At 31.9% G+C, this 13,807-nt stretch overlaps 1 protein-coding gene across 28 annotated transcripts in view; it reads left to right on the top strand.

Moving 5' to 3' along the window:
• The window catches only part of LOC145277622 (uncharacterized), a 166,580-nt gene that overhangs the window by 121,017 nt on the left and 31,756 nt on the right, over nucleotides 1-13,807 (top strand). For 17 of the 28 annotated variants that reach the window (XR_013868175.1, XR_013868170.1, XR_013868182.1 and 14 more), the window contains one exon: nucleotides 2,753-2,830. The exons of the other annotated variants lie outside the window; for them this stretch is intronic. Coding sequence is in view for 7 of the 17 variants with exons in the window: in XM_080129164.1 (XP_079985290.1) it covers nucleotides 2,753-2,830 (78 nt within the window). In the remaining 10 variants the exon portion in view is untranslated. The remainder of the gene's footprint in view (nucleotides 1-2,752; nucleotides 2,831-13,807) is intronic. 28 annotated transcript variants of the gene reach the window in all.

Genomic DNA, 13,807 nt, shown 5'->3' with positions numbered 1-13,807 from the left:
TATTAAATTACATATTATACAAAATCTGAACTCGCGAATATATATATGTTTTAATGTTAAATAATCGCCACTGATTTTTAATATCCTCATATTAATATTATAAAAGATAATAAAGTGAAAAAAATGGTCGAGCTGCTGGCAGGCATACTGAACAAGAAAAACAGCTGTTTTCGACATTTACGGAATGGTAAATCTGTTTGTAGGCTTTTATTTTTAGTTGTGTTCTCTCACTCCTGCTGAATATCAGAGAGCATGACGTAATCGTTTCCCATTCGAAATATTTACTGTATATTTGGCCTGCTCGTGTGGAATTCCTATCCGAACTTGGTCTGCTTGAAAAGCACTTGCTAACGGGCGGCACCAAGAACGCCCTTGTAAAAAGATAGACTTCGCCATTTTTGTTTTCGCTTAGCAAGTAGTTAGTAGTAACCCTTGCCGGTGCCGACTGCAGCAGGACAGCCATTTTCCCATCCATTCCTTGGCGAAAAAATCCAGAAAAGATGTCCTATCGTTACGTTAGCGATCTCGATTATTCATACAGCATCCCTCCTATAACGCACAGAAAAACCGTTAAGGTCACGTCTACAACGGTAAGTCTGTTATTTTATCTCCTTTTTACGGACGAAACATCATTGTAATACTACTTATATATTAAGGATAATATCGACCACTTGTAGACTGAATTAAGGAAATAAACGGACATGAGTTGTTTGTAGGGAAAATCTTCTCACGTATTTAAATGTAATCGTTTTCATCTACAGATAATTCAAGAGTAAATTTATTTTTGGTTGATTATCAAGAATCCAATAAACAAAAAGGTTATTCATATTTGTATTATTCAGACTACTGTTCTCATCTTGAGTGTTATTTTCATGTAACCTCCGACCCTTTTCAGGCGTATCGTGTCGAACACTGGAATATGCACGGAATTTCCAACATAACACTTTATTTAATCCACGGGGATAGCATGCTCTCGTTTCGTCAGAAATGGCTGGGTAGATGTCTTAGATAATTCGCACTTGTATTTTGAGTGTCGCGCCACACTGGAGATTGAACCTTGAACGTCCAGACGAGTGTAACTTACAATTTAATTTTACAAAGTAATTTCTACACACGCGGACAGTTTTAGCATTAATTTTAGGGGCTTTAAACTTATCTAGATTGAATGAAGGATTCTGTTTGAAATTTCGTGCAGATTTCCATGTTCGAGAGAAAGATCTCTGCGTTCGATAGAAACATTCCAGAGTTCGACAAGATACACCTGAAGAAAGTTGGGGGTTATATCGACATAAAAGTTTTGAAAATAACACCCAAGATGAGAACAGTAGTCTTGAATAATACAAATAATACAAATGATCAATCCTCATCTCAAAAATTCAGAAACATAAAAAGATCATTTCCTGGTTTACACGTATCCGGATATGTTCTATCGACGTTGGATATTATTAGTTAAAAGCATTTTTTTTTTTAACTAAATCATTATCTAATTTTATTGGGATAATTCGGACTACTTTTCTCATTTGGGATGTTAATCTCACAACGTTTCGACCGATGTAACCTCTGAATGTCTTCAGGTGTGTCTTATCGAACTCAAATCTCATTTAAAAGTATTTATGTATTTATTATGTCCTATTTATTTGCCTTCCTACGAGGGTAGAGTGAGACATAGTCAGTTTTTAATGCGTAAAATATTTAACTCACTTAAACGAGACACTTTGGTTTGAAATAAAAGTTACCTCAGTCTTGAAGGATTTCTCATTCAGTGACCGAAAACAGAAGAGATAAAGTGTAGGATCAAAACAGTTACTACACTTTGCTCCTGTAGACTATTTAATAGAACAGTGGTATTTATAATGAAATACTTACTCGTACGTATTAGAATAGTCCTTCTTTTTATTATTATTATTATTATTATTATTTTTTTTTTTTTTTTTTTTTTTTTTTTTTTTTTTTAAGATTTAAAAATGGTGTTTTGATCTTTTTAAATGAAAAAAAAAATCAATAAATTATGCACAATTAAAAATCAATATTTCATATAATAAATATATGATTATAGATCATGATTTTATTTGGAATTTAAAAAAAAATATTTTGAACAATTGTTTAATTGTTTCTTTTTCTATCTTTACTTGTTTTGACGTCGATGACATATCCGGACTTAATACCTGTAAACTAAGAAATTAACGAAAAATAAAATTAAGATAAAAAAAGATTTTTTTTATTTGCCTACACAACTATGTTCTGCCTGAGAATTCATATCAATCTCATTTCTTCCGTATAATCAATATTCCATTCTCAAAAAGTAAAGAAAATATGCACACGTTCTAAAATGATTAATTAAAAATTCTCATTTTTATTTTGAAAACAAGAAAAACGATTTATATTTTTATTAAACTAACTTTGTCGTCCATTTAATTCTATTTAATTGTTACCTTTGAAAAATTGTAATTATGTATGTAAAAATGTATTTATCAAATACACAATCATAACGCTAAAAAAGAAATGGATTTTAATCACATCGTTTATTAATTACGATTAAAATTACAATTGAGAGCGATTATCTGTTTCATGATGATGATGATGATGATGATGATGATTTTTGCGATCTGTTCGTTTCCACTTTTTATTGATTTGTTTTTATTTTTTAGATAGTATTTCACACTGAAGTTTCATTCAATCATCCAGAAAAATCTTGCGACAAATCAAAATATTGATGATTGGGGTTTGTTTCTCTTCCTTATTCTTTTTTCAGCCTTATCCCTCTTATTCGTGGAGAGCTATCCGTGAAGTAGATGGCTACACTAGGCCGAAAAACCCCATGTATTGGCAGGTTTGTTTCTGTCGTTGTTGTCGTCTTTAGAGAGATTCACTGTTGCTGCTCTGCGTCTTGTTCACTGCCTTTTGCTCAAACGCAGTTTTAAAAACAAACTTCTGATTTTTCACTAATCATATTGACTATTATTATTTTCCTTGATATTCTTTTCCTTATTTTTATATTATCTTCTTATAAGATTTCTTTCTCTTCTTCTTCTTCTTCTTCTTCTTATTATTATTATTATTATTATTATTATTATTATTATTATTATTACCGTTTTTATTATTTTATTATTATTACTGTTTTTCTCATTACTCTTATTTTATTATTTTATTACTATATTATATTATTATTTTATTTTGTTATTAATTATTTTATATTATTTTGTTATTAATTATTTAATTGTTATCATTTTATTTATTTATTTATTATTATTATTATTATTTAATATGCTTCTGCTGCTTTGACAAAAATATGCTTAAAACACTAGAAAGTCATGTTTTACGCCAAAATGCATGTTAAGCGCTCCTCTCTTCATTTAAAACGATTTCTTCTTAAAATGACAATAAAAATAAACCCGAATCGATTAAGTTTGTCTTTTTTTTTTTAAACATTTTTCTATTTTGTTTTTTAAATCGATACTTTATACAAATTTAATTTGAAAATTTGAAAATGTTTGATAATATATGATAGCAAGTTGTAGTTTGATTTCGGGTTCAACCACGGCCACCGAAAGCCATGGTCCAACCCTCCTGGAATTATTACTCAATATTAAATTATATAAAGCTGAAAAAATATCTATGAATAGAGTTGGAAGCACATTTTGCAACGATGCAAGGTTTATGCACATAGAAAAATAATTAAAACATACCAGATGCGTTTATTTCGGCATTTGTAAATCTGCACGGATTTGAGGTTTTAAAAAGTTTGAAATAAATCTATATCATCTTGTATGTTTCATCATATATATATATATATATATATATATATATATATATATATATATATATATATATATATATATATATATATATATACTCTTAAAATTCACTTATAATTAGAATTAGAGACATTATTTTATATTAGACGCTATTGAAACAATATAAAGCTATACTAAATAGAACAATTAAAAACAAACAAAAATTGATAATGAAAATAAATCCATATATTTACATTACATTATTAATCTATCTAAAATTAAAACAATGAATTATAAAAAAGAAAAATGCTAAAAAATTCCCGGATTAAATATTTTTTCTTTATGATAATTCCTTGTTTGAATTTTTGATGGATTAATGAATATTGTATATTGTTAAAATATTCGACGTAATTTTTAAGAAAATTTACTGCCACTCGATATAAATTGAAACATTGATTGTACCTATTTACTATGCCTCCCCACGGGACAGAGTTAGACACCAGGGTCGTTTTTTAACGTGGAGAAAAGGTACAAAAATAAAAATTGTCTCAGTCATGGAGGACTAATGCTCCACCGAAAGAGAACAAGAAATGGAAGTGCAGCATCTGAAGAACAGATACTACACTTTGATCTTGGCCAAAAAGCCGTGATATTATTGTATTGAAACATTGATTGTAATTAATAAATATTTAATAACTAATATCTTAAGTTTAGTGACATGGTTCGCATGAATTGGGTGGAGTCACTTGGCGTTTTTCTTTTTTTTTTTTTTTTTTTTCTTTCGTGGTGGGGTTATTTGATCGTTTCGTTTAATTCTTTCAACCCCCATCGCTTTGGATTAGGGGTGAACGAAAAAAGACTTCTTTGAAGAGAAGGCGCAATTAACTCCATTATTTGAATGCTTTCTTCTTCAGGGGCTGCGTTGCTAATTACCTATTTTTAGCAGAATGAAAGAAAAAGTCTTTGACTATTCTCGTAGTGTGTCGATTCTTGTAGTAAACGAGAAAAAAAATGTGTGCATGACATTGTAGATTTTATTTCTGTAGTTTTAAACCAATAAAAAATATATGTATATAAAAAAAAGATTGAGATTTTGTCAAGTTAAAAATCATTAAATAAAACTGAATAACTTTTCTTTTTTTTTCAAATGTCAAATTAAAAATTTACGTAAAAACCTCATTCATCCTTTGGGATCCACCATTTTGTTTTGCTTTACTAAAAATGCTTAACAAAAAAAAAAGAAAGAAAAAATACATAAAAAATAATCTGAATCTTTTTATGTTCATTTGTTGGAGTAAATGTTGTGAAATGTTAATCAACAAAATAAATTGTTGCTCCTTTTCAATGTCTTGAATAAATGTTGATTATCTTTCTGTGGGGATCACAAATGAATCTAAATACTCGACTTTTGGCAATGTTTTTTAATTCGAATCATAAATTGCTTTGTATCCGCCCATTTAAAGGCTTCGAAATCACTTTCGAATTTCCGGCAGTAATGACCTTTATAAACCATTTCAAATCCTCGGCGATTCACAAAAGCAAGACAGTTGAGTGAATTCACCAATCGATAAAATCGGTGATCCTTGATTTTCATTTTTAGTCCTGTAAATTCACCCTTGTCCGTTCATCCGTTCATCTGTCTACACTTTTCTCAATAACTATGCTTTGGAATTTTTTTAATTTTGCATAAACATTAAACATGATATGAGGAAAAAAGTAACAGAACGGATTTTCCAGGAAAAATCCGGTTGCCTCCCTCTAGAGGTAGCTTTCGGGTTAAACTGGCTAAAATTGACACTTTTATGCTTATTTAAAACATTGATGCTTTGGATTTTTATAAAACTTTGTGAAAAGTTGTAACTAACTGATTTCTATATAATTTTGTTTGTCTATACTTCATGATAACTCCTGGGTGTGCCACAGAGGGCTCTTTTAGGGCTAATAAAAACACTCCATTTTTGGGACTATTTTACCATATTTGTCAAATTTTCTGTGTATGTTTATTTAGCAGTTTTGCATAGTGCTGAACTCAAATTTAAATATGTTAAGGCCTTGGAGACTTTTGGAGCTAAATGGGGGTGAGGCAAATGATGGACTTAATCATTTCTTTTTTTGCATTTACATATGTTAAGGCCTAAAACTGCACCGTTTGTTCATTTTCACCAGGATTTGACGTCCCCTAGGGACTTTTTGGGGCTAAATGGGGGTGGCGGAGGGGGGGGGGAAATGCTGAACTTAGTTATTTTTTTTCTGCCTCGTTCACTGTACACTCATGGGGGACCATGCATGCTTCACTTGTTCGAACTGTCTTCATTTTGTGAGTCATTTTGGATGAATTATGGTCTTTTCTAAATAGGAATGGCCAATTCATGTCAATGAAACTGTTACATCGCTAGAGTCTGTAACACATAATTTTTCTTAAATAAACGTGTGTGTGATTTAATGCCAATGTATGTTTATTTCGTACAGTTTTGTTTATTTATTCATATATATATATATATATATAATCATATACTATATTGCGTATGTATGTTTTCGGTATTTACTTCAAGAATGCTCAGTACATGAGTAGAGCTTGTCTGATAATTTCCTTCAGATATAAAACATGACTGTTTCTGTGTAGCTTACTTGCCATAGCGACAGATTCGTACTCTATATTATAATTTGTATGCACTTTAGAACAGTCACCAAAACCTAACTTGCATTTTTGTGCTAGCACATGTCTACAGGGCTGGAAATAATTGTATTGGGCACTTTGGATTAGTACTTTTTGGAATTCATTTTACCAATATATTTGCACTTACAATATATATATATATATATATATATATATATATATATATATACTTTATCACTGGAAGAATACATAATGTAATTAAATCCTTCTTAAGTAAGAGAAAAATCCAGGTTGTAAGAGAAAAATCCAGGTTGTTCTCGACGGTCGTACATCTAAAAAATATGATATAAACGTGGGAGTACCCGAGAGATCTATCCTTGGACCTTTATTATTCCTGAAATTCATAAATGACCTCCCTGATAAAATTGTTTCTGAGATGGGTATAATTGCTGATGACACCACTCTCTATAACTTGCACGAGGGGAAAACAAATGAACACATATCTAAGGAAATGGCAGAAACACTAGAGAATGACCTCCAATCTGTAGTGGTATGGGGACAAAAATGGATGGTCAAATTCAATGCTGCCAAGACTAAGCGTGTTTCCTTCAATAATTACAAGAAACCTTCTCTACCATTAATAGCAATGGCCAAGAACACATTACCTGAAAGTACTTCCTTTAAACTCCACGGCATAACGTTTATAGGGAATATGAACTGGAATAGATACATTGAGAGCATTGCCAAGGCTGCTGCAAAAAAGGTAGGCTCTCTCTACCTTGCTAGAAAACTACTTACGCCTGAAAGTATTGTGTACCTCTATAAGGTTACCATTTGCCCATGTATGGAGTACTGCTGTCACATTAGGGCTGGTACATCTGCTACTTGTCTCTCACTTCTTGACAGAGTTCAAAAAAGAGTCGCTAACCTGATAGGTCCTGAACTGTCATCTAGGCTTCAGCCTCTATCCCATCGACGAAATGTTGCATCCCTCTGCCTGTTCTACAAGTACTTTAATGGTGAATGCTCTGACGAACTACAAGCACTTGTATCCCCTCGAAGTGAATACCCCTGACAAACCTGACAAGCAGCTAAATCCCACTCTTTTACAGTTGAGATCCTTAGATGTAAGAAAGCCTTTAACTCCAATAGTTTCTTCCCCAGAACTGCTAGACTTTAGAACTCGCTTCCGGGATTCTGCTTTCCCAACTAAGCTGATATGCAGAAGTGTAATGTGAACAGACATCTTGCTACTCAACTCCCTTCATAATATCCCTTCAACTTATGCCCCCGATAGTAGCCCCCTACTTCAAATTGGCACTGTGCTTTGTTTGGGGTGAAAATTGAATATATATATATATATATATATATATATATATATATATATATATATATAATATAATGGACTCTTCCCGTCGAATCCCAACATATGAGGTTTAGGCAACTAAGTTATCCGAAATCCACACAAATGATTTGTTTAGAGTGGTGAAGTATTTGTGTAGAACCGTCTACACTTTTTGGAATCATTGCTAAATTCCGTTGACACAAATGATTGTCACAAGACAGAGCAGACAGTATGCGTCAGGTTTTGCATTAAAATTTTCCTCCTCCTAGATGTATGTCTTAACATGGTTTTTAAATGTGTCCTTAAATCCCAACCTGGAAATTTTTACAACAAGACAATACATACATCGCTCAAGTATTCCCAAATCTGGTACTAGCCAGGCTCACCATTGCTTAACTTTGGTGATTAACAAAATGCCTTATATATACTAGCAAAAGTACCCGTCGTTGAAAATGGACTCTGATTTATGAAAGTATGATAGGTTATGAAAAGGAAGGGTTGTAAAGAGATAGCTTCGAATTTGGGGGTATCAAAACCAAAGCAAAATATGATGAAAGTAAAAATAAAATAGATAAACCCCATAATTTATTATACTATACCTGTTCACACTGAAACACTTATCACAATATTCTGTGGATCTATATTAAAAAACCTTGTTAAACTTTGTTATATATTTCTATTCTATGGAGGCCAGGTGCGAACGAATACCCCATAATTTTATTATATCATATTCCTTACAAACTGAAGCATAATTAACAAAGTATACTTATGCAGATAGATATGAAAAGTCTTTATTAAAGTTTGTGCCTATTTCCATTCTATGGAGGCCAGGCGCGAATGCAGACCCCACAATTTTATTATACCATCCCTATTTAAGTTAAAACATACTTATCAAAGTATTCTTATGTACATCTATATCAAAAACACTTGTAAACTTTTTTTTTATTTTAAAATTTTTTATTTCCATACTTTGTGGACCAGGCGCGAACGCAGACCCCACAATTTTAATGAACCACCGTTCTGCCAGATCAAACATACCCATTCCTGTGTCTCGATACATCTTCTATCATTATATGTAATCAGTTTTTTTAAAATAGTCAACCATATAGGAGCCTATTCGTGACCAGACACACACACACACACACACACACACACACACACACACACACACACACACACACACACACACACACACACACAGCTTTATATTTGTGTAAACATTTTTGGTTACACATTTGAAGACATTTTTCAGTTCAAGCTGGAAATCAGCTGAGCATTTTCATGCCAAGGTGAAGACAAAAAAGCATATTCGCCTTCGCTCTAAGAACTTAGCCTGAAAATGTTTAACTTATTTCCAGTTTAAACTGAAACATGCCTTCAAATATGTAGTCAAAAATGTTTGTATGAATAAAAGTTTATATCAACTTTCTATATTATAACTTCTATGATCAAAACCTCACTGGTATTATCTCTATTCATACGAACCTAAAATAATTCTGGTCACATGTCGAGTAAAATTAATTTCTCTAACAGAACTGTTTTGTACCACTTTTATGTCACTTTACGAATATTAACATCAAGATATAATAACACTGAACCTTATGTCTGGAATTCTTATTCCAATTTTGATTTAAATCAATTATAAGATAATTTTATAAAATTTAAAATGATTATTAAATTAAGATTAAAGGGGTGTTAAAAAGTGTTTTAAAGTCAGGTAACCTTGCTTAACTGAACAGGTATAACAATGGGTTGAATTTAATATAAATCTGAAATATTTTCGATTTCAAATGTGAATGAGTTCTATATATTATCATTATTTTTTTTATTGGAATACTTTGAGATGAGTAATTTTTATATTTATTTATTTGTTTGTGGACTGTTATCCTCATCTTCCTAGTTGTTGTTTCACTATGTTTCGGCCAACCATTCCTCTGGTCTTCTTCAGATGGTTAACCATGATGGAATAGGAATGCTAAGTTTTTTTTAACTGTATTCCCAGTAATTACTACCAACAACAACAACTATGGAAGGCAGTAATCACTGCGGATACAATTACAAGGCTCAACATTCCTATCCATTTGCGGTTAATCATCTGAAGAAATCCACAGAATGAATTGGCTGAAACAACAACTTTGAGATGACGTTTCATAATTTATATATTTATCCTCATCTTCATAGTTGTTTCATCACGTTTCGGCCAACTATTCCTCTGGTCTTCTTCAGGTAGTAAACCGCGATGGGGTAGGAATGCTGAGTCTCTTAACTATAGTATCCTCAATAATTACTGCTTTCCATAGTTGTTGTTGTCTCAGCACGTTTCGGCCTACTAATCCTCTGGCTTGCTTTGGGAAACCGCTATCTTCAAACAATGCTCACCTGGAACCATAGAGATTCAACGCCTTTATCCACTGTGCTACGATTTCAAATATGAAGCAATACTATCTCTTAACATAATTAAAAGAAAAATAAAATTTGAGGAATATTCATCAATGGATGTCTAGTACCGATTGTTGAATATTTACAAAATTCAAAGACTTTTAAATGTGAATTTGAAAGTAATTTATTATTAGAATTCAAACTTATAGGCCAAAGTTGAGTTTTATGGGTTTTGTGGAAGGAAGCCAATGACCTGTAAATGAAATGGGAACTTGTTTATATTAGTGATCTTTTAAACCAACACATTTCAGGTGAAAACATTGTGTACTTATATGGCATGCCGAAATTAGTACAAATTCCAAACAAAATGACGAAAAATGATCCTGTAGAAAAATAATCTCAAATAATAATGAAAATTTTTGTGTTTAAAGATTTATTGAGTTTTAACGTATGTTTTAATGGTGGAAAGTCCTCAAGATCCATGTTTAGACAGCTGCAATCGCTATTTTAATCCGTGCCGCCATCTTGAATCCAGATATCTGAAACCGTATTTGTGGCTGATTTTTTTTTATTTTATTTTATTTATTTAAAACACTTTTATCACACCATCTACTAGATTATTTTTCGCAATTTTTGGAATTTATACTAATTTTGGCATGCCACGTAAGTACATAATAATGTTTTCACCTGAAATGCGTTGGCTTAAACGATCACCAATATAAACAAGCAACAAGAAACGATTTTGGTTTTGTTGTTAAGAAACAAATTTGCTACATTTATTCCATTATTGAAGAATATTCTTTTCTGTTGTTCATGATATTATGTTCGCCTGTGAAGTCTCTTCAGGTAACAAATATGGCTGTTCATGGCTGTTTGCTAATTGTTAGAAGCCGCCAAGTTGGTTAAACATGAACACTTTACATTTTTTTTTGCATCGTGTTTTCTTATCTTATGCATTAATGAAGATATAAAAAAAAGTGATAGTTCGGTTCTCTTCTTTAAGGTAGCGAAACAATCAGAAAAAAAGGAACGGGCAGCTTGCCAAATATCAAATTCCGTTGTTGTTGTTGGTGTAGAAGTCTTCGTTCTCTTTCACCATCTCACTCTATGAATATATCGGCGTTGCACACTCGGACGAGGAAGATAAGGAATTTATAAAAGACTAAATTCTTTATTTCGTGTAATTTGCAAACGTGTGAGACGAAAGCTTCCTTGTAACCAACTTTTACAAAAAAAGTTCAAGGTTATTTCTTATCTTGCAAGCAAGAAGAAGAGGAAATGGTTGGAAGAAGTTTCCTGTTTGACTAGCGACCCCCCCCCCTCGCCCGGTTCTGGTTATCTCGTTATCTGTTTTAACAATAAAAATTCGTTTTGTGTACATTCCATCTCCTGCAATGTTTACACGTTGGTCTATTCTGCGAACACACACACACACACACACACACACACACACACACACACACACACACACACACACACTTGATATACCTGACTCAGGTAATGGGTATTGGCCCTGCTCCAGGAATTAGTCCGATTGTACAAAAGAGAAAAAACTTGCCCGATCTTTGATAGCTTCTATAGTGTGGTACACACTCTTGAGAAAGAGTGGATATTTTCTTTTTTTTTTTTTTTTTTTATCTCTGACCCTTCTGAGCAGATAAAAATGTGATGCAAACGAACACGGAATGTTATTAACCTGTATAAGCTAGTTGCTTTCTTTCTCCGTTTAAGCTTACCCTTTTCTTTTTTTATATATATTCCTTTCTACATAGTGGAAATGGGATATAGACAAATCAATAGCTTTGTGTTACGTTCGCTATTCCCAATAATAAAATTAAAAAGAAAATATGATCATCTTCACTATGTAACTTTAAGGTGGACTCTAACATTAATACAACCTTGCACATGTCTCACATTTTCCATGCTTCTGTCAGTCTCTCTCACACACACACACACACACACACACACACACACACACACACACACACACACACACACACAAATAGTAGTGGTGTAGTAGATATAGTCGATTCAACATGTCGAGTTCAAATTCTGGGGTCCTGGATATATCCAATGGTAAGGCCCCAGCTTGTGGGTTTTAGGGAGTGTGGAGCCACCCTTTAATTACCATTGCTCCCAGGTCCACTCTGACCCAGAGTGGTAGTACCTGTTAGGGTCCCAACTATGGGTTGAATAGAAAATGACTTGAAAACAACAAATATATTCTATTAAAAATTTTTTCTTCAAAATCTTTGGATTCGGCATTAAATAACCCGAAAAGGGTTGATATGCAGTAAAACAAAAACAACCAACCAATCAAATTCTGGCAAGACTACTGCATCATTTCCAGTAATTTATTTGTAAAACTCTTACAGCTAGTGATTAAATATTTAGTAAAGTACTCTGAAGTTGAGCATCTAGTCTAGGAGAAAAAACTCGAAGGTAACGCCAACTTTTATCTGTGTGTCCTAGCATTGTTTCAAATCCAGCCTCTGGGCCTTGATAAGTGGTGACTCTTATGTAAAAATAAAAAAAAAAAAAATACACGAAGAACTGTGTGAAGGTTGTTAATATTCTTTAAATGGATTCAGATTTGGTACATCCACCCAGATAGCAAGCTTGTGTCATTATCCGCAACAATAATGCTACTTTTTTATTTTCCTATATGGATTCCTGGTTAATCCACCCGGTTCTAAATCTCTTGAATCATTATGCCTCTTATTTAATCTTTTTAGTGCTGGGATAGATATACTCTTTTTATTTCCCGTTTAAGACTTTATGACTTCCAATCTTAGGAATTGTTTTGATTCAGCAAGCAAAGATGAATTTTCATTCGACTTTCTTTAGGGACTGCCAAAAGTCACCACAGAATTACCCCACCCTATATGTAACACGATGTAACTTTATTATAAATTAATATTATCAGTATAACTTTTGTACCATTTAAAAGAAGGGCAAAATAAACCAGTAATAATTAAAAAACTTTTTTTCATCGAACGAAAATAATGAAATTGCGAGACAAAAATAGTGTTTACATAATTGGTGCTTTAAAATAACGTTCCCATGTAGTAGACATTCCGAACGGAAAACATACCCGTATTTAATAAATCTAGCAAAAATCAACTAATGGTCAGATTTTCGTGAAATTTTCGATACTTATCCATTTTAGAATGAAATTACATATAAAATTCAGTTTTTATAAAATACACGAGGGGAAATACGTTTTAGTGCGTGTTCCCCCCCCCCTATTTCTTTTTTCGAAATTCGAACAAAATATATTTAAATCTATCGAAATTTCTATTTATTATGAAACATAACAGTTCAAATAAGTAAAAAATATTTATTTTTTTAAATTTAAATACACACATTGAACAAAAATTTACCTTGAATTTGCAATTAAAAATTGATATAAACTTAATATTATGTTTTTTAATAGCGTTTTTTTCGAATTAATATATACTATTATCAGTTGAATTGCCAAGAAAAAGAAACTTCGTAAACATTAATTAAGTTTTAAAAGATTAAAACGATTAAAATTCCATTATTTCAAAATGTTCCGTTACAACATAGATTTTTAATTAATTGTGTTTAAATTTTTTTTTAATGAAGTTTTTTTAATGAAATTTTTTTTAGTGAAGTTTTTTTAATGAAGTTTTAATATAAACATAACTCTTGTCAGCTATTTTATCGCCAGATTAAAACCAATTTGGAAATATTGTTGCACAATATTAA

Source organism: Euprymna scolopes, chromosome 6 (genome assembly GCF_053919585.1).
Source record: "Euprymna scolopes isolate OS-2025 chromosome 6, ASM5391958v1, whole genome shotgun sequence".
NCBI lineage: Eukaryota > Metazoa > Mollusca > Cephalopoda > Sepiida > Sepiolidae > Euprymna > Euprymna scolopes.
Note: the sequence above shows the minus strand (reverse complement) of the source record. Positions and strands in the feature narration are given on the sequence as shown.